The 23,150-nt window shown below is 50.7% G+C and overlaps 9 protein-coding genes across 9 annotated transcripts; 5 read left to right on the top strand and 4 right to left on the bottom strand.

Annotated features, from left to right (window-relative positions):
• Window positions 1-227: 227 nt before the first annotated feature.
• BP01DRAFT_355836 (cytochrome c oxidase assembly protein Cox19) lies at window positions 228-1,247 on the bottom strand. Its single transcript, XM_025574793.1, has 4 exons — window positions 1,030-1,247; window positions 866-900; window positions 622-736; window positions 228-545 (listed from the first exon to the last, which is right to left on the bottom strand). Exons 1-4 carry the CDS (start codon window positions 1,077-1,079, stop codon window positions 440-442), a joined length of 306 nt encoding a protein of 101 aa, XP_025432158.1. The 5' UTR covers window positions 1,080-1,247; the 3' UTR covers window positions 228-439.
• Window positions 1,248-1,552: 305 nt separating this feature from the next.
• On the top strand, window positions 1,553-2,701 carry BP01DRAFT_317159 (GFA family protein). The gene is made up of 3 exons (XM_025572604.1): window positions 1,553-1,804; window positions 1,928-2,107; window positions 2,199-2,701. The coding sequence occupies exons 1-3, from the start codon at window positions 1,797-1,799 to the stop codon at window positions 2,500-2,502; spliced, it is 492 nt and encodes a 163-aa protein (XP_025432157.1). The 5' UTR covers window positions 1,553-1,796; the 3' UTR covers window positions 2,503-2,701.
• A 1,583-nt stretch (window positions 2,702-4,284) lies between these two features.
• BP01DRAFT_355830 (aldo/keto reductase) lies at window positions 4,285-5,720 on the top strand. Its single transcript, XM_025574792.1, has 4 exons — window positions 4,285-4,565; window positions 4,629-4,890; window positions 4,968-5,295; window positions 5,393-5,720. The coding sequence occupies exons 1-4, from the start codon at window positions 4,426-4,428 to the stop codon at window positions 5,590-5,592; spliced, it is 930 nt and encodes a 309-aa protein (XP_025432156.1). The 5' UTR covers window positions 4,285-4,425; the 3' UTR covers window positions 5,593-5,720.
• Window positions 5,721-6,235: 515 nt separating this feature from the next.
• BP01DRAFT_415208 (phosphatase PAP2 family protein) lies at window positions 6,236-7,516 on the top strand (the record flags this gene model as incomplete). Its single annotated transcript, XM_025579119.1, has 4 exons — window positions 6,236-6,366; window positions 6,450-6,609; window positions 6,697-6,973; window positions 7,026-7,516. The coding sequence occupies 4 exons, from the start codon at window positions 6,236-6,238 to the stop codon at window positions 7,514-7,516; spliced, it is 1,059 nt and encodes a 352-aa protein (XP_025432155.1).
• Window positions 7,517-7,742: 226 nt separating this feature from the next.
• Window positions 7,743-8,579, bottom strand: BP01DRAFT_294464 (vacuolar protein sorting family 37 protein; the record flags this gene model as incomplete). Its single annotated transcript, XM_025571773.1, has 2 exons — window positions 7,743-8,229; window positions 8,308-8,579. 2 exons carry the CDS (start codon window positions 8,577-8,579, stop codon window positions 7,743-7,745), a joined length of 759 nt encoding a protein of 252 aa, XP_025432154.1.
• Window positions 8,580-8,860: 281 nt separating this feature from the next.
• On the bottom strand, window positions 8,861-10,087 carry BP01DRAFT_415206 (ankyrin repeat protein). The gene is made up of 2 exons (XM_025579118.1): window positions 9,982-10,087; window positions 8,861-9,918 (listed from the first exon to the last, which is right to left on the bottom strand). The coding sequence occupies exon 2, from the start codon at window positions 9,908-9,910 to the stop codon at window positions 9,248-9,250; it is 663 nt and encodes a 220-aa protein (XP_025432153.1). The 5' UTR covers window positions 9,911-9,918; window positions 9,982-10,087; the 3' UTR covers window positions 8,861-9,247.
• Window positions 10,088-10,182: 95 nt separating this feature from the next.
• Window positions 10,183-13,053, top strand: BP01DRAFT_355826 (tRNA ligase). The gene is made up of 2 exons (XM_025574791.1): window positions 10,183-10,264; window positions 10,345-13,053. Exon 2 carries the CDS (start codon window positions 10,469-10,471, stop codon window positions 12,953-12,955), a length of 2,487 nt encoding a protein of 828 aa, XP_025432152.1. The 5' UTR covers window positions 10,183-10,264; window positions 10,345-10,468; the 3' UTR covers window positions 12,956-13,053.
• Window positions 13,054-14,471: 1,418 nt separating this feature from the next.
• Window positions 14,472-15,908, bottom strand: BP01DRAFT_294278 (putative Golgi traffic protein SFT2; the record flags this gene model as incomplete). The annotated part of the gene is made up of 4 exons (XM_025571763.1): window positions 14,472-14,624; window positions 14,959-15,109; window positions 15,333-15,453; window positions 15,680-15,908. The coding sequence occupies 4 exons, from the start codon at window positions 15,906-15,908 to the stop codon at window positions 14,472-14,474; spliced, it is 654 nt and encodes a 217-aa protein (XP_025432151.1).
• Window positions 15,909-21,724: 5,816 nt separating this feature from the next.
• Window positions 21,725-22,818, top strand: BP01DRAFT_24693 (uncharacterized protein). Its single transcript, XM_025571284.1, has 2 exons — window positions 21,725-21,927; window positions 22,046-22,818. The coding sequence occupies exon 2, from the start codon at window positions 22,100-22,102 to the stop codon at window positions 22,586-22,588; it is 489 nt and encodes a 162-aa protein (XP_025432150.1). The 5' UTR covers window positions 21,725-21,927; window positions 22,046-22,099; the 3' UTR covers window positions 22,589-22,818.
• The last annotated feature ends 332 nt before the right edge of the window (window positions 22,819-23,150 follow it).

Below are 23,150 nucleotides of genomic sequence, written 5' to 3'. Positions count from 1 at the left end.
GCTAAAGCAATGCGCAGGTGGTATGGTCGTTAGAAGGAAGTACTTGAGAAAGATTCCGTACGCCGCGGCGGTGCGGATAGCTTTCCCCGCATGAATGGGTATGGGGGATTTTCCGCATTCTGATAAAAGATGGCAAGACGTTTAATACTACACTCTACTCCATGGTTTTGCATGTAACCCATGGTAGTATTATATTGTGCAGTCAAGATTCGAGATCACATGGGTCAGAAAGGAATTGAGTATTTCAGGAAGTATATACAGACAATATCTCAAGGCGCGTCCTGTATATACACAAAATCGTATCGCAACAAAAAGTCCCCTACCCCAGACGCCAAATGAATGAAGAGTGAGAATCTGCTATCTGCCATATCGCGCAATCACCCCTCCAAACTATGAACTCAACGCTCAGAATATCGTACAGGCCACCAACTGCCCAGATCTATTGCTTATTCTCAGCCGACCCAGCCGCGGACCCCTCCGCAGCGGCCTTGTTCTTCTCGAAGTTCAATCCGAGGTTCTTGAAATCATCCGGTGCCATGAGGTTACTATCCAAGTACAATCCGGTCCGTTAGCATCGATAGACCCATCACAGTCCCATGATCTAGGGGAGAGAAGACATACTGTTCCATCCGACAAGCCAGATATCCCTTCGCCAATTGCCGACATGCGTCATCGTTCACGCCGCGATTCGATTTCAAGCATTTCAAGTAATCGGAGATCAGATGTTTGCAGTCGCCTATATTTTCCGGCAGCGCGGCATGTCAGTCTCCTCCTTCTCTGACTCTCGCTCTGCGCTCGTAGCTTGGGGGAAGTGGCGCAGGCCCAACCAAAATCGAATGAGCTGGTGTGAAGAGGTGCAACTCACCATAGTGGTCAAGGGGAAAGCTACCACGCTCGGGACTAGTAAAAGCAATTCAGAGGTTAGTACAGACCTTGGCAACACACTTTCACCACACAATGAAGCCGGCACAGGCACACGCGCGCGCGGTTGCAAAAGCCGGGGAAGAAGATAGGGATCAGACCACTTACGGCGTAGGCTTATAATTCGTCGCAGCACCACCGGGAGCTCCGAAACCCATGGTTCTGGTAGTGGTATGATTCTTGCAGATATCGAATTGTGTTCCAATTGAGTAAGATATAGCAGAGACTTCTCTGGATCGAGCAACGTCTTATCGGCTGTTTATCGGAGAGCGCTGACGGCCATGCTTTCTGGCAAACCCTTCGGGAGAAAACAGGCCGGATCGGCGCCGACCAGACAAACAAGGCAAACAGAACAAACACAGCCCAGGGCGATCTATATGGACACACCGCAGGACTCAAAGGCATCTAGAACGGGTCTGTGTACCTAGCAAATGCGACTCGTAATGCTTACAGGTTACAGACAGAGGTAGTCATTCATTTCATTGGCCATATCGTCCGACCTGACATATGCGTGCGGGGTCGAACCCCGAACCAGACCATGTAGTCCCACTGGAAGCGAAGATAATAGGCGTCACACGGAATAATCATTGGCTCAATTGGTACTGAGTCTCTGGGAATTGTGACTCAGATAGCAAACTGTCTAAGCGCAGGCTCCTTCATGTAGTTTGTTTTGAGCGAGTCCCCCTCAGCTCCCTTCTTGACCCGGCATGATAGATACGGAGACCTGCGGCGCTGATATATCAATGACGTTGTCATCCAACCAAGTCCACGATATAAATGCCGGATGACAGCCTACTTCCAGAGAAATCAACATATCGCAGTTTCTCACCTAGTATCTGCCGTAACACCCATTGATAAGGGGACATCCTACGAGAATGCCGATGTGAGCTTTTCCCTCCCACTCCTTCTATAGACGTCACCCGCGGCAAGATGATATATCCCCACCACACTTTTTCAACGAATCCGCAAACAACCTCAATCGCGCAAGCACTAAGATCATAACCAGGACTCTAGAAGGTAGCTGCCAATGCGGCGGCATTGAGTTCTCTCTCCAGTCCTCAACCCCAGTCCCCTACCAGCTCTGCGCCTGCAGCATCTGCCGTAAGGTAGGCGGATATATTGGCAGCGTCAACCTCGGCGGGATTGCCGACACTTTGGAGATCAAGAAGGGAAAGGATTTAATTAGGTAAGTCATTACTGTCTGCCATCTCCCGATCTTCGACATATCATATTAGCACGCCTAGACGAGCAATGCTGAAACTAAGGGTGTGAAAAAGGAAATATTCCGCGATCAAGGCCCGCGGCACTCCGCAGGAGGAGGTCTGCTCATCGGAGCGGAACTTCTGCTCCAACTGCAGCACTATGCTGTGGTTGTGGGATAAGCACTGGCCGGAATTGATTCATCCATTCGCCTCGGCGATTGATACCGAATTGCCGGTGCCCGATGAAATGGTCTGCATCATGGCCGGGTCGAAGCCGAGTTGGGCGCGGTGGCCCGAGGGGAAGAAGCAGGTGCACGAGGAATATTCCGGTGACAGCTTAGAGGGGTGGCACAAGAAACATAATTTGTTCTACGAATGAGAGACTGCAGTTACACGAAGTGGCGGGAGATGTGTTTAAGAGATAGTAAGATTGGAAAATATTGTCGTTTTCTTTCATTTTTTATTTTCTAAAGTTGTACTGAAATCGGGCATAGGGCACCTGGATGAGATATTAGCAATGGGAACAGCAAAATATCTCATACACATTCGTGTGAGGCCCAAAAATCAGTTCTCCAAGGTGAATCTTTGTTTTTTCGACATTGTAGTTCAGTAAGAACACAGCGAATTTTAAGAATCATCATTCAAGGTGGAAAGCTATACGAGTTCATACTCACAAATTCTCAGCTGGGTGATTACAGTGGAGAAATTCCCTATCATCTGTGACAACAGAATCAGCAATACATTCATGACAAGCCATGAGTGAATTCGAGACATGATGATGTCAACTGAAGTCAGGCTATCATAGAGTTAGCGAAGGCCCACACAACCTGCAGACATTTATCGAGTACCAACCTCATTAAATCAGAATTTTGTGTTTGATGTTCATTTCCATGTACAGTGTACATAGATCCAACAGTGTGAATAACGTGTTCATCATGTAAAGTTGACTTGTGCAATGCATGTGCTCAGGGATAGGATATAGATGGAAAGTACCTGTTGGTTCTCGTTAGTACGACTTGTTACCAAGCACAGATCCAACAACTGAAAATGATCGATGAAAGCTCAGGTGACGAAGATCTCAACAAGTTATACACTTCCCGACACCCGCAAAGTTTGTACGCCTTGCTTTTGATGGGTGCAGGTCCATGTAAACGTTATGTCCGCCCGTTCGTTCAAGATATCTTCATCGGAAGCCAAATAGGCGAATTGAAGGGCTAGTAGTATTTACCTGTCATATAGCGAGTTAGTGGAAAGTCACAAACGACGAACTAATTGACAAAACAGCAAGGTGTAGTGAAGTAGGTCAGACAAGGCTGAAACTTGAGTTAAAACACGAATTCCACATGGTGATTAAGTTTGAGGAATGCCTTAAAGCGTGTCATAGGGTCATCATCCAAAAAGGGGAGAAAACAGAGATACATTGTAAACAGTCTTCGCATACCTTTTACAATTATGAATTGGAGTCGTCAGACATTGAGAATGTCAAGTCGCCATTAGACAAGACATCCTCGAGTGGTCGGGGTGCTGAGTCCATGATGGTGAGAAAGAAAAATGTTGTGGGCTGTGCTAAAAAAAATTTATAAAAAGTACGCGCTAGGGAGAGGTAGAGTTGCCACTTGTGCTGTTTGTTTGCAGGACAAACAGCCCGTGCTTCGGCTTCGGTAATCTAGCCGATTCCGTGAAGCTCCATAGAGCTTCAACAGCTCTCTGTCTACTATGCCTCTTAGAATGCGTTACTTTTTCCACATGCAATTGCAGCTGGGATTAAAATATTCGGTATAATATTCAAGCCAAACTGAGCTCATTGAAAGCTGCAGCTTGTGTGGTGAGTCCTGGATTCAAACATATCAGTCGACAAACTTCCTCCTGCGAACCACCTTACTGGGGTCTTGTGTGGGTCAACAACCTTCGACACATGGATGGAACGTTCAGGAAGTCAAGCTAATCATAGCAATGACCAGCTCAAGCAGAAAGCGCAGGGGCTATCAAGCCATTTCCGATACGAGACCATTAAAGATACTCCATCGTGTCTGGCCCTCGGCGATGCCGCGGGCCCGGCGCTGGGTCCAACCCGTGGAACCCCGGTGAAGCTCCAGTGGCCTCCCGACGTCATGATTATCCAACCCATGAGGAAAGACAAGCGGTTTGTTCAAAAAAGAAGACTGCGTCAAATTGACGTCGGTTTCAATCTCCGCTGGTATAAATTCCGCTGTTGTGGAAGGGCTGCCAAATGCGGAACAGACCACTAATTCACATCGAGATACTTAATTGACACCTCGCATAATCACACAACTCATACACCATGGCCACCACGTTTAAGCTCAACACCGGCGCAGAGATCCCTGCCGTCGGATTCGGTACCTGGCAGGACGCGGACGCTCAGGAGAATGCCGTCCTCGAAGCCATCAAGGCCGGTTACCGCCACATCGATACTGCCAGAGTGTATGCTCATAATCCCATACTTTCTCCGTCTCAACGACACCCATACTGATTGCCTTGTCATAGCTACGGCACCGAGAAGGCCGTCGGCCAAGCCATCAAGAAGAGCGGCGTGCCCCGTGAAGAGCTGTTCGTCACCACCAAGCTCTGGAACAACAAGCACCACCCCGACGATGTCCCCCAGGCCCTTCAGGACTCGCTCAATGACCTGCAGCTCGACTACATTGACCTCTTCCTGATTCACTGGCCCGTTGCTTGGAAGCGTGGTGACGAGCTGTTCCCCAAGGAGAATGACAAGCCGGTCGTGGAGGACATTGACTACGTTGACGTAAGAACCATTCAGCACTACTGTCACATTATCTGACGAGCAAATTGGATACTGACCCGTTTTCTTTGGATCTGCAGACCTACAAAGCCATGGAGAAGCTTCTATCCACCGGCAAGGTCAAGGCCATCGGTGTCTCCAACTTCTCCAAGGCCGAGATGGAGCGTTTGCTTAAGGAGACCGACGTTGTCCCCGCCGCCCACCAGCTCGAAAGCCACCCCTGGCTGCAGCAGCCTGACTTTGTCGAATGGCACAAGTCCAAGGGCATCCACGTCACCCACTACTCGCCATTCGGTAACCAGAACGAGCAGTACTCCAAGGAGGGAACCATTGGCAAGTTGATCGAGGACCCCGTTCTGAATGACATTGGCAAGAAGTACAACAAGAGCGGTGCTCAAGTCGCCCTGGGTAAGTGAACGATCTTCTCCACCTTCCAATGGAATAGGCTTCATTCCTGGAGAACCAAAGCGATCAATTCCACTAATCCTTATTCCTCTTTAAATAGCCTGGGGTATCACACAGGGCCATTCCGTCCTCCCCAAGTCTAAGACCCCGTCCAGAATCAAGGCCAACCTGGAGGGAGACTTCAAACTGAGCGACGAAGACATGCAGAAGATCAGAGGTATCGACCGCAAGCTCCGCTTCAACGACAGCAGCGACAGTTTCGGCAAGGATTTTTTCAGCGACCTGGATGGAAAGAAATAAAATATTCGGCGCCAGAATAATATTCCCTGAAAAGTCACAAGCGCTTGAATGTGTGCGCCGTGTGACAAGATCACGCCCGATCAAAAGGAGCCCGGGCATGCTATGTGATATAATGTCATGGATACGAGTCATGAATGATATGTCAAAAATGATCCCTTCAAGCGATGTTACAATAGACCAATACTAAAGCACTCGTATAATTTATCTTTGTTCTGATCACCGATGCCGATCATGCCCCTCTGCATTGAGATCTACATGATAGAATTAAAGTGCAGATCATGGGCTGAGCGAATAGTAGTACATTGCAACACACCGGCTAATTCCAGGCTGACGGTGATAACGATTCGCTTTCTTTGTTGCCTGAGTGCCTTAGAATCACTGATTTGGTCACCTGGCCAATGGTCCAGGCTCACAGGTTGCTGCAGTTCCACCTCAACACCCCTCGCATACGAGGGCATACAGTACATGTAGTCAAGATTCAGTCTTCTTTTCACATTCCTGCTCGGAGAATGAACTCTTATCTTTTTCTCACTTGTAGAATCGACCCTCAAAAAGCTGTGCTTTTTTGTGTACTCACAAAATCATAAACCTGCGACTATCTCACGCCCGTCAACTGGAGTGAATGACATCATTCCTAACGGCGATGGCGCCCGACTCCAACCGACTCGAACAAGGAGCTACTACAACAGCGGCAGGAGAAGGAAGCTGGAGAGTCCACGTGCACTTGCCCAAGCGACTGATCGTCTCGTATATCCTTGACTGGGTACTTATCATGTGCGTCTCTACTGAACTCGAATCCCTGTCTCTTCCTGATTGATTTCGTTGGTTGTATGCTCACACCTCATCTCCCCCGGCAGTGGTATCGCACTCATTGGCTATGGGTTCTCCCGGGTGTCTCCCAATCATAGACCATTCTCTCTCACTGATCCCAGCATCTCCTTCCCGCACAGAGACCGTGATACCGTATCGGTCAGCGTGGTGGCGGTGGTCGCCTTGATTGTCCCGGCTGTGATTATCGTGTTGGGGGCGCTGGTGCTCATCCCGGGCTCGGCGGTGAAGGGTCAGACGGCGTCGATAACGCGCGCACAAGTGTGGCGGTACAAGCTCTGGGAGTGGAATGCTGGATGGCTGGGCTTGGCCATAGCGTTGGCGGGGACGTGGATGGCTACCGAAGGGCTGAAGGATCTATTTGGGAAACCACGACCGGATATGCTGGCTCGATGCGACCCGGATCTCTCCAAAATCAATGCCTTCGCTGTTAGCGGCTTAGGGTCGAGACTTGACGGTGCCCCTACCCTAGTAACGTGGGAGATCTGCCGGAATCAAGCGCGGGAGTTGGCCGTGGATGGGTTCTCGAGTTTCCCCAGTGGGCATTCTTCGTGTAAGTATTATGTGCCTGTGGGAAGGAGATAGAGCTGATGCATGATGCATAGTTGCGTTCGCCGGATTGACATATCTCACATTGTGGCTCTGCACCAAGCTGTCGATTGGGTTTCCTTATCTCGCTCATTCGCCGCTTAGCCCGGATCTGCAGAAGCAGGAGCGTAGCACCATCCGAAAGCAGGGAGCAGCCCCGCCGGTATACCTGCTCGTTATCGTCTTTGTTCCCCTAGCCGTGGCGTTTTTCATAGCTGCCTCACGTTGGTTCGACTACCGCCATCATGGTTTCGATATAATCTTTGGATCAGTCATGGGAATCGTCTTTGCTTGGATAGGTTTTCGGCTCTACCATCTCCCTGTGATGCGTGGTGCAGGCTGGTCCTGGGGAGCGAGGGACGGTACCCATGCTTTCTTCCGAAGCGTGGGACTACCGAGCCATGTCTGTGCGGACAATTGGGCGACCGCGAGATATACATCAACAGGAGTGGAGACCAGAGACCAGGATGTTGACCTTGAGAGTGGGCGCAAGGCGGCAAGGGATTAGTACCTCCGCACCTTGGCCGGGATGTGAGCATTGGGCAAATGTACAATGTGGCTCCTAGGGAGTGGGCTGAACAGGGAGCCGCAGGATGTGGTGCTGTCCTGGGGTGCCATCTCCGTTGGGTACATTAGCGATGGCTTTGAGAATACCGTGTCATAATCATCGAGTCACCGGCGGCACAATGACAAACCCAGATTAGTCGATCCTCGATCTGACTCGATAAATCCCATCACCTCCACCCGCCTACCCGACCCTCATCCCACCTAGCTTTCGCCTCTCTTCTAGCAGCCAGCTTAGCCGACTCCGCCCTGACCCGTCGAATCCAGTCCGCGACCTCCTTTTCAGACGCTCGGCCATGGTGTTCCTCCTCGAGGAAACTCTCTTCAACTGCTCGACATACAGCCTCCTGCTCCGAAATCGAGGCAGCCAGTCTCTGGTACAGCGCTTTAGGCGACCAGGGGGCTAAGGCAGCATCCATCTCGGATTGCTTTTTCCGCCACGAAACTTCGAGAGATTGGTGAGTCAGGAGGAGAGTCTCCGTTGATGACCGTAGCTCGGACATCTGCGACTGGAGTTCAAGGAGGCGGTTCGCTAGATCTTTGTTGTATTTCAAGAGGGATTCAAGGTGCTGCTGATGCGCCGTGTAGGATGCATGTTGGCTCGACAGGGCGGAGATGAGGTTAGGGTCTTTGAGAATAGCCTGTAAGTCCACAGTACTAAGAAATCCGTTCTCAGTCAGAAATGCGTGCTCTAGTTGGTGCAAGATCGATTAACAGGCAAGACATGGGTTATACCTTTTATCCTTCACACCACTCGGTAGCCAGCCTTCTTCAATAGGAGGGGGTTGGGGCAGTGCATTCTGTGCGCTAGATGGAACTCCTGGCGACGAATACCTGTTTCCTGAGTACATGTCCGGCCTTTCCTGTTGGTCATAGGTTCTGTGAAACTGTTGCGGTGTGCCAGGCAGAGGTGAGTTGAGTTGGGGTGTGCCTCTTCGACTGGCCTCGTGGCTGCTGGGCTTCGGAGGTGGGGGAGGTGGAGTGTCGGCGCTAAGAGCTGGATTCATGGCGACAAAAGGTTTTTGATAGCAAGCAAGCGCTAGCAAGACGGAACTGTGGTCAGACAACCGGGGTTGAACGAGGAGTGCACCTGAGTGTGATAGAGCAGGTAATTGGATGGTTGGAGTCACTGAAGGAGCACAAACACTCCCGGCCGATGCGGGGAAAAGACGCCCAGATCACGTGCAATGACATATCTCCGATCTACATCGTTGCTATTCTACACAAGAGCTTTCATCACCAACTACCGGTTATGAAGATACTCTATTGGGTATCCACTAAGAAGATTGCAGCAGTACATTCGTCCAGAAGACGCAACATTGTCTAATTCGTGCGTAGTATATAGTTTTTGTGGTTGCCACTTCTCAGTAGGATAGTCTCCTAGTACGCGAGCGCAACTCATCGAAGCCTGGACTAAACTTCTCGGTTGACACATGGCTGTTATATTTGCAAGGACTTGATGCAGGTCTCGTCCTGGTTTCGTTGCTGTGACAGCCACGCGATGCTACCGTGAGAGGCAACAAGGAACTTTGCAGGTCTGATGTTGGTCCGATAGCGAGTACCATATCCCTCACAGGCTGACCAAATTCAACCAACACGTCCAGGATGGCCCAGATGAGATAGATGGTTGCTTTTGCATGTCGGATGGTGTTTTAGAATCAACGATCGAACTTTCTTAATCTGTTCTCCGGCGCACACCACGATCATCGGTCTCGATACTAGAGCCTCGGATGGCATCCATGACAAGCGCCCGCAATTGAGCCTGCGTAGCTTCACTGTGAAAGTCTTCTCGTGCGGCCAGCTCATCGATCCGGCGCTTGAACTCGGGGTCCACCTGGTCAATCCCCGCATTGGCCTCTTGCTCCGACACCGTGCCCAGATTAAGCTGGAGGTTTGCAGGCAGAGGAGGAGGCTGGTTCAAGGCCGCCTCCGCCGAAGTGTCTGCAGGGGCGGGGGCTGGGACGCCGGCTACTTGCCGCAGATAGGCTGCAACTTCGGGGAACGAGTCGTCATTTTCAATAGTCTCATACGCGGCCAGACCCTCATCGTTTCTCTTGCTGTAATCAACACCGAGTTCTTCGACAAGACATCTCGCAATTTCGACACTTTCCGTCACGAACAGGCAGGTCTCCCCATCTTCGTCGAGAAGGTTGACATCCACCTTAAACTCTTTCACAAGAGCGCGCAGAAGATCGATGTGGCCATAAGAAGCGGCAGCATGGAGTAATGAGTAACCGTGCTCATCCTGACCGGAAGCGATGGAGGGATTCGAGCCCAAAAGAGTCAGAAGAGCGGAGGGGTTTTCGGCGGCCAGAATGTAGGGGTTGGGTTGACTCATCGTGATGGCTACACAATTATAGATTGAGTCAGTCAGACTATTTGGGCTCGATCGGGTAAGAACTATCAAACCTTTGAGTCACACAAGTATGCTAGATGAGTAAATAATACCGGAATAGAGGAGATTGTGTGAACAGGAATTGGAATACTGCGTCAGGCTAAAAAAGTGAACGAGGAGTGGTCGGAGGTGGCGGCGAAGAAGCGGGAGAAAAAGTATCCTACTTAAGTTAAGAAGGGTAGCTCTCGCTGCCCCGCATACGAACAAAGCCGATAAGCAACTCCAATTTCCGGCGAGGCTGATGACGGTGGCTCTTTTCCCTCTACCCTCCGTTCCTGTCTGCTGAGGAACTACTCGGTGAGAACACCTGATTGAGACTTTATTGCCTTGATGAAGCCAGCACGACTGATTTTAAGACCAATTGCTTTCTGGCCCAGGCGACGCACATCAACGGCCCTTACCTACCTTCGCAACCGTCGGCTTCAGCTCCACGCGCGCATCCACTTCTCACAACGTCCTATACCTGCAGTTCAAAATATCAGGAAACATTTTCTCGCAACCATGTCCTCCGAAAACATCAAACCGGTCCAGCAGGACAAGCAGGAAGTAGCTCAACTCTGTGAGAGTTTGGAGGAGGCCAGGAAGAGAGGAAAGGCCGAAAGCAAGAGGACATTCACCTGCAGGAAATCGACATTCGATGTGGCCAATACCGACGGCATCAAGGTGAACTCCTGGAAGTTCATGGACTGGGATTATCGACTCCCTAACCTCCCAACTTACGCTCGAGGACTGTTTACCACTCAGAGAAAAGATGGCACGCATGAAATCGCGGTTCGAGGATATGACAAGTTCTTTAATATCGAGGAAGTTAATGCGACTAAGTGGCGAAATATCGAGATGAACACGCGGGGACCTTACGAGCTCAGCGTGAAAGAGAATGGATGCATCATCTTCATTTCTGGGCTCGAAGACGGAACCCTCTTGGTCTGCAGTAAACACTCGACGGGAGTTCGAAATGACACGGAAGTGAGCCATGCTCAAGCCGGTGAACGTTGGGTGGAAAAGCATGTCAAGTCTGTTGGTAAAACAGTCAAGGATCTAGCACTAGAGCTGCGCAGACTTAATGTGACGGCAGTAGGTGAGCTCTGTGACGATACCTTTGAAGAGCACGTGCTTGCCTACGACGAGACGGCATCAGGTATCTATCTCCATGGTCTCAACTTCAACGTTCCAAAATTTGCGACGTGTTCCAGCGCAGAGGTCCACGCATTCGCCGACTCGTGGGGCTTCAAGAAGGCCAATTTCGTTGTTTATGACGACCTCGATCAAGTCAAAAAGTTCCTTGAGGAATGCGCTGAGACTGGTACATGGGATGGTCGCGAGACCGAAGGATTCGTGATTCGCTGCCAGATGGGTGAAGGTGGCCGTCCTCCCTACCACGATTGGTTCTTCAAGTACAAGTTTGAGGAACCTTACTTGATGTACAGGCAGTGGCGCGAGTGCACCAAAGCAATCATCGCTGGAAAATATCCCAACATCAAGAAACACAAGAAAATCACGGAGCAGTATTTGCAGTATGCTCGCAGGCAGCTCGCACAAAATCCGCGCCTGGGAGAGCAGTACAACAAGAACCACGGGATTATTGCTATGCGGGAAGGGTTTCTCAAGGAACGCGGATTGAACGGCTCTGAAATCATCCAGATGGAAACCGAAGGTTCAAAGGAAGAAGTAACAAGAGACGTTGTCTTGGTCCCTGTAGCTTCCTTGGGATGCGGAAAGACCACCGTAGGTCTTGCTTTGGTCAAACTGTTCAACTGGGGTCAAGTGCAGAACGACAACATCCCGAAGCAGAAGAACAAGCCAAAGAAATTCGCCATGGATATCAACAAGCTGCTTGCCATACATCCCGTGGTGGTCGCTGACCGTAACAACCACCAAAAGCGCGAAAGAGAGCAGCTGATCCAGGATGTCTCTGCCGGTGTTCCTAGAGCTCGGTTCGTCGCTCTTCACTACGTCCACGACCCGAAGCAAGAGATGCTCCCGGGCATTCGAGAGGTCACCAGAAAGCGAGTTCTTGACCGTGGCGACAACCACCAGACGATCCGCGCGGGCAGCAAGGACACAGAAGAGATCTTGGGAATCATGGAGGGCTTCCTCACTCGCTTCGAGGGAGTGAATACTGAGCGTGTACCAGACTCGGACTTCGACGAGGTCATTGATCTGGATGTTGCAGCCTCATCACGAGAGAATCTTGAGACGGTGGTGAAAGCCCTACACTCCGCCTACCCTAAACTGGTGCCGGAAATGCCCAGCGCACAGCAGCTCGACGATGCAATTCACTGGGCAATGAACGACTATCAGGTCGAGCTCGATCTCAGCTATGGGTATAGCTCAGCCAAACAGGTTCAGAAACAGAAGAACAAGAGCAGCAAAACCAGCACGCCTGATACCGCGGTAGCCCCGAGCCCTGAAGACTTGGCTAAGAAGCTCGAGTACTTCTGCATCAGTCTTCCGACGAGCGAGATCACGAATCTCTTGCAGACGCTGTTTCCCCCATCTACAGACCCCGAGCGAGCCCGCATCTACCACCAGCTATCGGGGTCGCGTCGCATCCAGCCGGCCTTCCACGTTACATTGATCCACCGCGCATCGAAGAAAGACAGCCCTGAAATCTGGGATGTATACACCCGTCAATACCTTGAGAAGATGAAGAGTAAGCCTGAATACGACCTCACCATCACACCCATGCTGGCTCCTGCGCGCGTGCGCCTCGAGCGTCTCATCTGGGACAATCGTATCATGGCCTTTGTGGCGCGCATCCTACCCCCCGAAGACGGGAGCCAGGGCGAGTGGCCGTGCGCCAACGAGACCCCTCACGTCACGGTGGGCACCGTTTCTCAGGAGGTTAAACCAAAGGAGAGCAACGATCTCATCCGGCGGTGGCACGAAGTTGGGTCCGGCGGCGACACCGGGATCTGGGAAGCGGAGATCCCAGGCGTCAAGATCGTCAATGGCTCGGTGGGGATGGTGATGAGCCGGGGGAAGTGAGATGCACGAGTTCGAGGAGGGCGAATCGCGAAGGTACCAACCAGTAGTTGATACATGTATTGCAGTGATGAGACTCAAGACTCAGACATAATCATAAAGCCATACTTAACGATTGATGTGACAATAACCATGCCCCACAACATGAATGTATTGCCTCAAGCCAGGTAGGATAGGGAGGAAGTATACTTCACTTTCCACACAGATGCACCCTCAATATCTCCATCTCCCTCCCAGTTATTCCTTCCACAGAGTAAAGCTTCGAAGCATAAATCTCCTCCCCGCCCCTCCCCCCCCCCCAACCCCACCAAACCTGCAACAGTACCGAGAAGTACTGAACCCATGTGTATACATGTATACATCCTCCTAGCCTCCTACCCCCCAAATCATCTCCTCATCCCCATCCACAAACAGACCCAACAACCCACTCGCAAATCGATCCTGAGCTATATGTACTGCTCCTTCCTGCTGGCTTATCGGCAAACCCCCCGCCTTCCCCTCGTCCCAGCTATCGACCAAACACCATGCATCGCAAACCCCGGGGATCGATTCCCAAAGATGATCCCTACTATCCCAAACGCAATCACTATTTCCCCAAGTCCATCCTCAAAAGAAAAGAAACTGAAACCATCCGCGCAAGCCCACCCCTAGAATCCGATACTCCTCCCTTCCATCAACCTGCCTCTATAATCGCGTAGCATGACAGGCAGAGCGTCCTGTAGTTTTCTTGTCCCAGATTCAGAATTAGGAGTCCAACGGTTCGAGCGTTTTTTTCCCTGTTGAAGACGGGAATGAGGGAAGAGGACGGTCTTGGGGAACACGCAGACAAGAGAATAACACGCATGGCCGAATGGAATTCTTGGTTTGGAGTCCGGGGTTGGACGAGCGGGGGAGGAGAGCGGAAATCGCAATGGGAATACAAGACGACGGGTGGTCATGACACAAGGTATCCTTGTTGATACCTCAGGCGTGGTTAGGACTGTTACTACATTTAGAGTCCTTAATTGGTAGGTTTGCTGTAGGTTTCAGATCTATTCGGGGGTAAGAGACGGGGGAGCGGAGGATTAGAGAGTCCTTGTTTCGTTATGTCGTAAGGGAGATGAAGAAGGGAGGACGAGGGTCGCACTATAGTTTGAGATTCCTGCAGGAAAGCGAAGAAGGGAACCGGAGATGACGGAGATGGAGAGAAGAAATACTGAGACAGATAGGAAGGAGTCGATAGAAGGGGAAAGAGAAACAAGGAGAGAGGCTGCTTTGGAGATCACCGTTGGATCGTCTAGTAGTCTGGATTCATTGCACATATAGTAGGTAGTTACTGTACACTGTAGGTAGTCTTGGGATTCTGGATATGAGGTCGACCGGGGTCCAATGAGCAAGCTTCGTCAATTATCGATACACCCAGCTCCAATCACGCTCATCTTCGCACAAATAATCAGGATTATACACTAAGCTGTTTACAAGAAGGCACAAAAGAGAAACGTCGCCTCGTTACTCTATACAGAAACACTCCTAGAAGGAATCAGCTGGTCATCCATGCCGTGACACGCTGGGCGCCAAACCGCCCCATGAATTGCAGACCAGTACTACCCATAGGGAAGTAGCTGACAAGATACCAGAGCAGAGCGGCTAGCTGGAAGATCGACGAGATCAGGGTCAACAAGGTGGAATGAAGCTGTAGGACCAGGAGAATAGGTTAGCCATTATACTCATTCCAGTTTGAAGTCTGTGCACTCGCATGTGCATGCGCGTGTTTATGTGCATTCTTCGAGATACAACACAACTGGCAACGCTGTAGTGGGGAATTGATTTGACGTCATGAATACTGGATCAAAAGGCCTCGAGCAGTATGCACGGTGAACCCAGGCGACACGCGAGATCTCGTAGTAGTAGCTACTGAGATCGCAGAGCAGCTGGCACTCAAGGCGCAGGCATACTCGACAAAGGAGCGACAGGGATGAAACTTGGCACCACAGCCAAAACTTAAAGGAGCTTCGATGGAAACTTACCCCAATAGCAAAGTACAGAGTCATCGCGATCGAGCCGAAGTAGGCGGCTGTGAATGGCAGTCGTGGTCCCGAGACCAGATGTCTAGCATAAACCATAGGTCCCATGAGGACCGCCCATGATAGCAAGAACAGCAAAGAGCCAACGGACCATCTAGTCACCAAGCAACAACCGGTTGGGTCAGCCACAGATTCTCATTCATGAAAGGCTTGGCGCATCAGGGAATAAGTCGCAGTAGCGTGTAGCACGGAAGCTGGAATGTGGCTTGGTCGTGCATGCTTCCCAGCCAGGGCAGGAAGGGCACACCGCCGCCGCAAGTTCCCCAAATGTGTCGAAGTTCCAGAAGATCATTCGGGAAAGGGGATAAGCAACTTACAAGATGGCGAATTTGCGGGGTTTGAGCGACAAGACCGGAAAAAGGAAAAAGCAAATCAGGAAGCAGACGGCAGCACCCAGATTACACGCAATGAAGATGAGCATCCGATCCCATCGGCTTACTAGACCGGGATGGACGATTAGCACTGGCCGAGACTCAAATGACGGGGATTTGGAGCAGAACTGGAAATGCAGAGAAGAGACATCCATCTCGCCCGTTGCTAGGGCCTGAGTGAGACCTCGATGCGATGCAGGAACTAAGTCTCTGTCACCTGGACTAGCTATCCCGGCAAATCAAGGAAACGACGGTCCATCGGGGAAATCAGGTCATGCGTTAGGTCGACTCACAAGCAAGAAAACTGTCTTCCTCCTCCCGTCGAGTTGGAGCCGGCAGAGGAGCTCCTGGTGCTTCATGAGTGGGCAGTTGCAGGTAGCCTTCCCCTTGCCCAAATGGATTCCAAGATTGCAACCGTGATAGGAAAGGAGCATTTGACGAGTTGGTGCGCGCTGGTAGATCTGGATCTCTCCGAGACCAGCCCAATGAGTTCACAGAATCACGAAAGGAAGTTGTGGCCATGGTCACGATATGCTTCGCCACCAAGCCGTGCGTTGACCCAGCTGAGATGGAAGATTGGCTGCGGCAACGGAAAGGAAGACGCGGGCTCGTTAGCCGACACTGCTATCACTGCGGGAGTGTAAATGACGGGGCAGCCCACCGGGAGCACAATACAACGGTGTCAAGGCAAGGAGACCTCTGCAGGGACTATGCAGGACGGAAACCAATATGCGCGTGCAGATGATCTGCGAATTTCACTGGAGGAAGGGGGCAAAACACAGCAGCTGCACGCAAGAGAAGATAGTGCGGCAGTGATAGGACGAGACCTGAGCGGGCCAGATGACTGTCGCGCAACCAGACTAGCCTCCCGAGGAGCTTGGGCACGGGGCAACCCTAGTGTCCGCTAATCGAGTCAAAGTGGCTTAGTCGCAAGTTGAGCAAAATGAAGCTGATAAGCCTGTGACTCCTTCCAGATTGGTATGTATAGGTATTGTGACGGGGTTAGGGAGGAATGGATGGCAAGAAGGGGGGACAAGCTAGTATCTGTCTGAAGCAGCCGGCTCGTCTGTAGCTGAAAAACCACAGGGGAGTACTTTACACCCGGAGAGTCGATTGGATCGAAATAGTACGATATCTCCGAGGAAGGTGATGCAACGCTTCTATGGTCTAAGCCCTGTCCAACGATTCGGAATGGCGATTAACGTCCAACTTCAGCGCAAGGAATGTGAATCCCGGGCTGAAAGCTAGTATAGCAATGCAAAGAGCTGCGCAGACGGAGAATGACAGGGAACGGGGAGGAGGGTGGGGATAGAGCTGCAAGATGATGAGGACGATGACGATGCCGGTGGGGGAGGGAATAGTAGATGTGGTGAGTGAAGGTAACGCTGGGGCCACAATAATTCACACTGTCAAAACCAACAGAGATCGACTCTATACAGGCTGCAAGATTAGCCAGTTGTCAGATGACCTCGGATGGAGGGTGAAAGAGGAGGTTGACCGATGGGGGGAGGGGGTGGGCGTGGCCTGGGGGTGGAGGGGGTTAGAGAGAGCGTGAGTTGAGTGAGGGGTGGTTCGGGAAGGGGAAGAGGGGGCAGACGGGGGGAATGGGTAAAAGTGTGTGTGAGGGTGAGGAGGTAGTAGTGTAGTGGTAATGATAATGGTGTGTGTGGTGGTGGTGGTGGTGGTGGTGTTGATGATGATGATGGCGATGGTGTGGATGAACAGCTGGATGGTTGCTATTTGGGAAATATGGCCACAAGAAGGAAGACCTACCTAGTGCTGTTGTCAATTTGTTACTGGGGAGGGGGGGCAGAGTACTGAGTACGATCGAAACCTCTGATGTTGGAAGCAAGAGTCAAGCAGTTATCCTTCACGATCGCAGTGAACCGAAATGTGGAATGAAAGCAGCAGTTCCCAGGTTGAGAGGGAGAGTCAGTCTTCCTGCCTGCTGGTGGGCTGTGGAGGGACCCCAAAGACCCAATCAAGAGGCAGAATTCAGGGCAATTCTGTCAGGCGGTGACTCCACTAAACCCAAAATGCGCTGGTGGTTCCCAGCAAGCTGAACGTTGCAGCCAATCATAGCTTGTAAATCGAATACATTCAATTGGTCGATCACTACTCCGTAGATCTAACAAGCTGAGACTCAGTCGGAGGTGGTGTGGCACACCGCCCACTCCATGCCGGGCACTACCTGGACTAACGTTTATTATTTCATGATTCCAAGTTACTCTACACTGAAACCAGCCTAGGGGCAATGGGTAAAACCCGTTTGGCGCTGTTCCCGCAGTCTCGTCTCTTGTATCTACTATCGTATACTCCCTCACGGAGCAAGTCCGGAACCTAGTTGTGTACTGTACACGAATACCTGACTCAAGACTATCAGTCCAGCCAGATACTATACTATAATTCACCAATCCGAGCCGTTATTGTCTACTCGCACCTCGCATTAGCATCAGCCTCCAACCGCATAGTAACCACCTTGAGCCAAGGCAAAATATGATCGAAGCTCTAACCGCGTCACTCACTTCCGCTAAACTGTCGAATTGATGCTACTGAAGGTCACTGGCGATCCGCAAGGTGGTACAGTTGATTTCGGATGGAACTTCCGCCGATTGCAGAAGCCTACCACGACTCCATGACCATTTAAGATGAACTATAGGCCCCTTGGCCATATCGTTTTCCGACTGGAAAACAACCGACTGTTGATACCGAAGATCAGCTATTAGGTTGCATTGGGCAACTCTGGCAAGGCGCGCACGATATACAAGGCAGCCGTGAAGACGAAAAGCAGAAGATAGCAGCGAGAACATCATATTTCGGCCGTACCCAGCTACCGGTATTCCCGGTAGCTTTCCAAGCGTGGCTGGACTCAGACAAACCGTATGGCCACTCGGATAGTGTATCTCTCTGACCCCCGACTCAAATCTTGCTTGTAGTCTCCTTGACTGAGTTTGAGGCGCAGAAGTTGCCCGCTAGTCGTTTCCAGCTCTCTCGCCACCATCTGGGAGGCAAAGGCGACGATCTTCTTTCCCGGCCGGACGGAGGAAAGCCAGTCGACCCAGGGACGGATAGCGCGCTGTCACCTGCATGTTTCAGCCAACAGCTAGCTACTGGTCGGGCTGTACTAGTGTCTGAAGTAACGAGCAGGAAGGACGCCGACAGTAATAGTAGGTGCTATGTTGGCTTACTGCTTTGAAGCTGCTTCTGAGATTGAGTGTATGTTGTGTAGCCAAACTCCTTGCAGTAACCGTGGATATCGGCCACGCACTCCGAACCTTGACGGGCCGGGACGGGTGCGGGAGCCAATGCTCTCGACTCATTTTCTGCCTTTCCCAACTGATTACATCCTTACCACCCTCTCTGTCGCTAATGCACTTTCGAAACAGACTCGATCATTGTGGCTCGATACTGGGAGCGACCACTCTTCAGATCACCGTTGAACGCGTTGTATGAATGCAGTGTCTCAGTGTTCGTGGAGGGACAGGTGTACATATTTACGTACATACATCATATATCCCGCGATCCACTCCGACAGGAGGGGGTGGAGGGGCAGATGCTCATGTAACCGGGGTCTCTCGGCTATAGTACCTAATAATCAGGCAGGATCGTGACATGCCAGCCGGTCTGGTCTGCGATAGCACTGCAAGGTGGATCTATTTAGACGAAGAGCTTGGATGCCCCGGAGTTATCGAACCGGCTGTTTGCGGACAGGCAGCGCTGTTGGTCGACCAATCTCGAAACTAGATTGGCGACCCATGGAATTGACAGCATTCCAATCGTGGGTTGACTGTTATCTGTTTTTCGGCACAGTACTCGTTGTGAAGTGGCCACAGTGTACGGAGTACTTCGTACAGTACGGAGAATAGCTAGTCGACAACTCCTCCACATTCCTGACGAGTCATCCGTATTCAATTTGTATGTAACAGTGTCCCAGAGAGCAGGGATCGCGGTCGACCTGAACCATCTATGTCCTGAATTCCTTTGCAGAGATGAAGTCGGATCATGAAAGAGAGTTTGAAAGGGGGGGCACATGTACATATGAATGCCTGGTATTATTTATTTTGTTCAATGATGTTGTTGCATGATAAAGAACGCGAAGGGAGGGTGGAGGGGGTTGAGAGGAAAGAAGGGATGTATTGCCCGCAGTAATGATTCAAGAACCGCGCCAAATTAGTTTTTAGAGATCCATGCTTTAGACTGAAATAGATTTTCTCATGCCTAAGTTGGCAGGGAGTTGCAAATTAAGAATCCCACGACATCCTATCAGATGGCATAGACAAATGCACGCCTTCTCGGGAAGCTACAGGCTGCTGGCTGCACAGTGTCACGGACCGCCTCTCTGTGTCAGCCCCCCCCTCCTCTCTCTCAATGTGCTCGGACGGGCAATGGATGAAGGTGGTCATTGAATTTTCGATAACCCAAGTAAGCAAGCCATCGCAACTTACTCGAATCCAACTACCCTTTGCAGCCTATGGCTGCGGACTGGAGGGCCACAAGAGCTTAGTGCAGTTAATGACTGCTTAGAAGTGAACGGTATAGCTACACAGTAGACGGATGAGGCTCTGGTACCGAGGCAACTGTATTCCCTGTTCGGGTCTACTATATCCTGCAATGGATGGTGGTAAGGTGCGATGACTAATGATCATGATAAGGCGGCATGATTTCTCCAGCTCGTCGATCCCGCTAGTGTCCAGCGATCCTCCGAAATGACAAAACCTTCAGCATCTCCAACCAGGATGTTCGCCGTTTGCAGGTAAACCGACTGTTGGACCAAGGCAAAGAAGAACGAAACATCCCTTCTTCCACATGGGCGCCCTAGATCATCCATCCATTCCTCGATATCCGCGATGAATGCTGGTGCGTCAAGTCCGCGCGATACGCTACTGACAATTCCTGGAACTCGTTATTTTATCGATTTTAGGACATTTTGATGAACAGGCGTCGATTGAATCTCTGCTCAGATGAATCATGATGTCATATTCCTTGATCTCGAAGTAAACCGGACATCCTTGAGATCTCACGCTCCTTGGTCATTTAGTCTTCTGTCTGTGTGTGTACATGAATCCGGTATGCTTGGAAGGAGGAGGTGGGGGGGTGGGGGGTGGGTGGGAAGAGAGTTCTGGCATCTGATACATTCTTAGCGGACTTAGCACTCGTATCGAATACCTTCCCTTTCCTAAGCGTCGGGACAGTTCCCGATAGTCTTGATAAGCAACTTTGAATCGTGCACTTTCCCTCTCTTCCGTATTTAGGCGAATAGCGGCAGATACGAGTGAGTGAAAATAGCCCGAAATTTTCCCAATAAGAAGAGGGAGACGGATGAGGCCTGTAGCAGGAGGATGCAAGACTAGAAAGTAATCATCATAGAGGCTGACGCGGGTGAGTCATGAACTTCCCTGGCAGCGATGGAACAGGTGACAAATATAGTAGTACTTGGGAGGTGCTCATGGGATTCGGGGATGGACGTTATTCTCCTCTATGCGGACGGTGCTACCCTCCTTGACGAGCGAATTTGTTGTTCTATAGTGTATATTGTCTATTGTAGGTATACTGCACCCCTCTTCCCCTCCCTCCCTTCTTCTGTCTATCCTGTAAACCCTCCCCCCCTCCCCCTTTATTTGCGTCTCGCATTGGCCTGATCCACACGCTTAACTATCCTCCATCGTGGGCACTGGTTAGTGTATACCTAGTATATTCTTCGTCCTGCCAGCCTGCTACTGCATTGTGATTGGATCTTAATGTCTTTCTCTCCCCCCCCTTCCACATCCTTGGCTTATGTTTTAGTTTATGCAGTGTTATTTTATTTTTATTGATTATTGTTCCTACACAAAAACTAATATCTCTGTTATTTTTGGTTCTCCCAACGCTGCCTTTTAATTTTCCTTTTCCTCAATAATTTTAGTGACATTCTATCTGGCTGAAGAACCGGTTTACGCAAGTAATTCCCATGGGTGGTGTGTTAAGCCTCGTCGAGTTGAGGATCGACGCCCTGCATGACCTGAACCATGATATATCAAATAGGAAGAGGTGAACATCACTAAGAATCACCTTCATAGTCTTTCTTTCCCTCAGCTCTGTCATAGTTCCAGCTCGTGTACCTATAAAGTATACGTTTCTCCCGACTTACTTTTTCTCTGATTTTTTTTTCGCCATTGTGTTCCTGGCCAACAACGCTAGGATTTCCCTTCCCGAGTCACTCACTGCATTGCCCAGCTGTTGCTGAGCTGATACGACGCTGGTTTTATAGCCATCTTTCCCTTCCCACTGGTCTCATCGTTCGCTCCGTTGTTGAGCACGAACCCCTTCTCTATTGCGACTCTCTGCAGCAAACAGGGTCTATGTAAGTGTTCACAGCCTCAGGTATCCTGTTCTAAGCATGCCCCTCCAACACACCCCTACCCTCGCCCATATAATCCCGCTTCTGCCGCTGTGATAAGGCTGCCCTGTTGAGTCCTGTGTTGTCTTTTAAGTGATTTGGTTTTTCCCATTCTGCCTGGCCTTGTTGGTGGCACCCATAAGGCTCAAAATCAGTCCTCCACGTGTGAGCTTTTTGTTTCCCTGTGTCTTGTTGTCTTTCCAACCCTTCTCAACTTCCCTACACCGTATTGGTATCTTGATGCACGGATGAGTCTTGAACACCGGTACTGATTGCCGCATAGGACATCTATAAAGAGTTCACCTATCTATAACCTGTTCACCAACACCTGGTAAGCATGACGCATCTTTCATTATGTTCAGATTCACTGTTTCCCTTTTCTGTTGGCACATGTTGTATCTCTCAATGGTTTTCTTTGCTTTGGTGCATTTGCGCATTCGTGCATCTTCACATACCCATCAAGCATGGTCTGGGAGTACGCCTGCTAGCGTTCCATGAAGCCAAGGCCTACAGGGGCAGGAGAGACCGGTCACTGGTGAGCATCTACTATACGTTACGTCACCGGCTTGCAGTCCGGAGGCAGACCGAAGGAAGAGGGATATGCAGGCGTGGTGGTCTCTTGGCCCCTGCAGATTCCTTGAGCGGGGGCCCAAGATCCATCAAGCCCGGATCATTGGGAGAATCATCAGGCGCCTATGCGACGATCCAACGTGGTCCGACAATGTCCGTGGGGCATTCTCAGGATCGCCGAGCCGTCCTCGTCCCACGGACCTCCAAACGGAAAGATCTGTCCGTTTTGCGTGAACCGTCGAGGAACGGCTATTGAGGGGGGAGGAGGAGGGGTAAAATGAGGAGAGCACAGGAGGGGCTATACGGGGGAATCACTTCACATTGAGGGACAATCATTGCTGCTAGCTCATATCATCATCAATGAGCAGCATAATGACAATTGTTCTGAGTTATGGGAGGCGGGTTGAACCGATGTCAATTCATTACGGAGTTATCCGAGATCGGGGGAGGCGGGGGGGGGGAAAGACGACAAGAAGGGGAGATCACCAATACTGCCGAAACTGACCGCTCTCCTTAATTGTCTCCTCCACCGCCTCTTGCGCTGTTTGCGCCTTTTCAGCCTGGCAGACAGACGGACACAGAGAGAGAGAGAGAGAGAGAGAGAGCCCACTTTCGGACTACGCTCTTCCTTTTACCCCAGACAATTTACCGCCTCAAATTCCCAAGTCTTCCCCTCCTCTCTCTCTCTCTCTCTCTCACATTCTCTCTCCCTCTCCTGCTGTTCTCCCTCAATCAATCAAATAATCCAACTTCATTGATTGTCTCTTCACTATACCCCGGAAATATTCACCTATTCCAAAGTCCGGATCTTGACATCT

Source organism: Aspergillus saccharolyticus (genome assembly GCF_003184585.1).
Source record: "Aspergillus saccharolyticus JOP 1030-1 unplaced genomic scaffold BP01scaffold_11, whole genome shotgun sequence".
Lineage (NCBI taxonomy): Eukaryota > Fungi > Ascomycota > Eurotiomycetes > Eurotiales > Aspergillaceae > Aspergillus > Aspergillus saccharolyticus.
This window is presented reverse-complemented; position numbering and strand designations above follow the sequence as displayed.

Coding starts and splice junctions, on each gene's coding strand:
- BP01DRAFT_355836 (XM_025574793.1), bottom strand. CDS start 1,079: ATGGGTTTCGGAGCTCCCGGTGGTGCTGCGACGAATTATAAGCCTACG. Junction 901..1,029: donor ACGAATTATAAGCCTACGCC/GTAAGTGGTCTG, acceptor TGCTTTTACTAG/TCCCGAGCGTGGTAGCTTTC. Junction 737..865: donor CTTTCCCCTTGACCACTATG/GTGAGTTGCACC, acceptor CGGAAAATATAG/GCGACTGCAAACATCTGATC.
- BP01DRAFT_317159 (XM_025572604.1), top strand. Junction 2,108..2,198: donor AAGGGAAAGGATTTAATTAG/GTAAGTCATTAC, acceptor GGTGTGAAAAAG/GAAATATTCCGCGATCAAGG.
- BP01DRAFT_355830 (XM_025574792.1), top strand. CDS start 4,426: ATGGCCACCACGTTTAAGCTCAACACCGGCGCAGAGATCCCTGCCGTC. Junction 4,891..4,967: donor AGGACATTGACTACGTTGAC/GTAAGAACCATT, acceptor TTGGATCTGCAG/ACCTACAAAGCCATGGAGAA. Junction 5,296..5,392: donor CGGTGCTCAAGTCGCCCTGG/GTAAGTGAACGA, acceptor CTCTTTAAATAG/CCTGGGGTATCACACAGGGC.
- BP01DRAFT_415206 (XM_025579118.1), bottom strand. CDS start 9,910: ATGAGTCAACCCAACCCCTACATTCTGGCCGCCGAAAACCCCTCCGCT.
- BP01DRAFT_355826 (XM_025574791.1), top strand. CDS start 10,469: ATGTCCTCCGAAAACATCAAACCGGTCCAGCAGGACAAGCAGGAAGTA.
- BP01DRAFT_24693 (XM_025571284.1), top strand. CDS start 22,100: ATGACGCATCTTTCATTATGTTCAGATTCACTGTTTCCCTTTTCTGTT.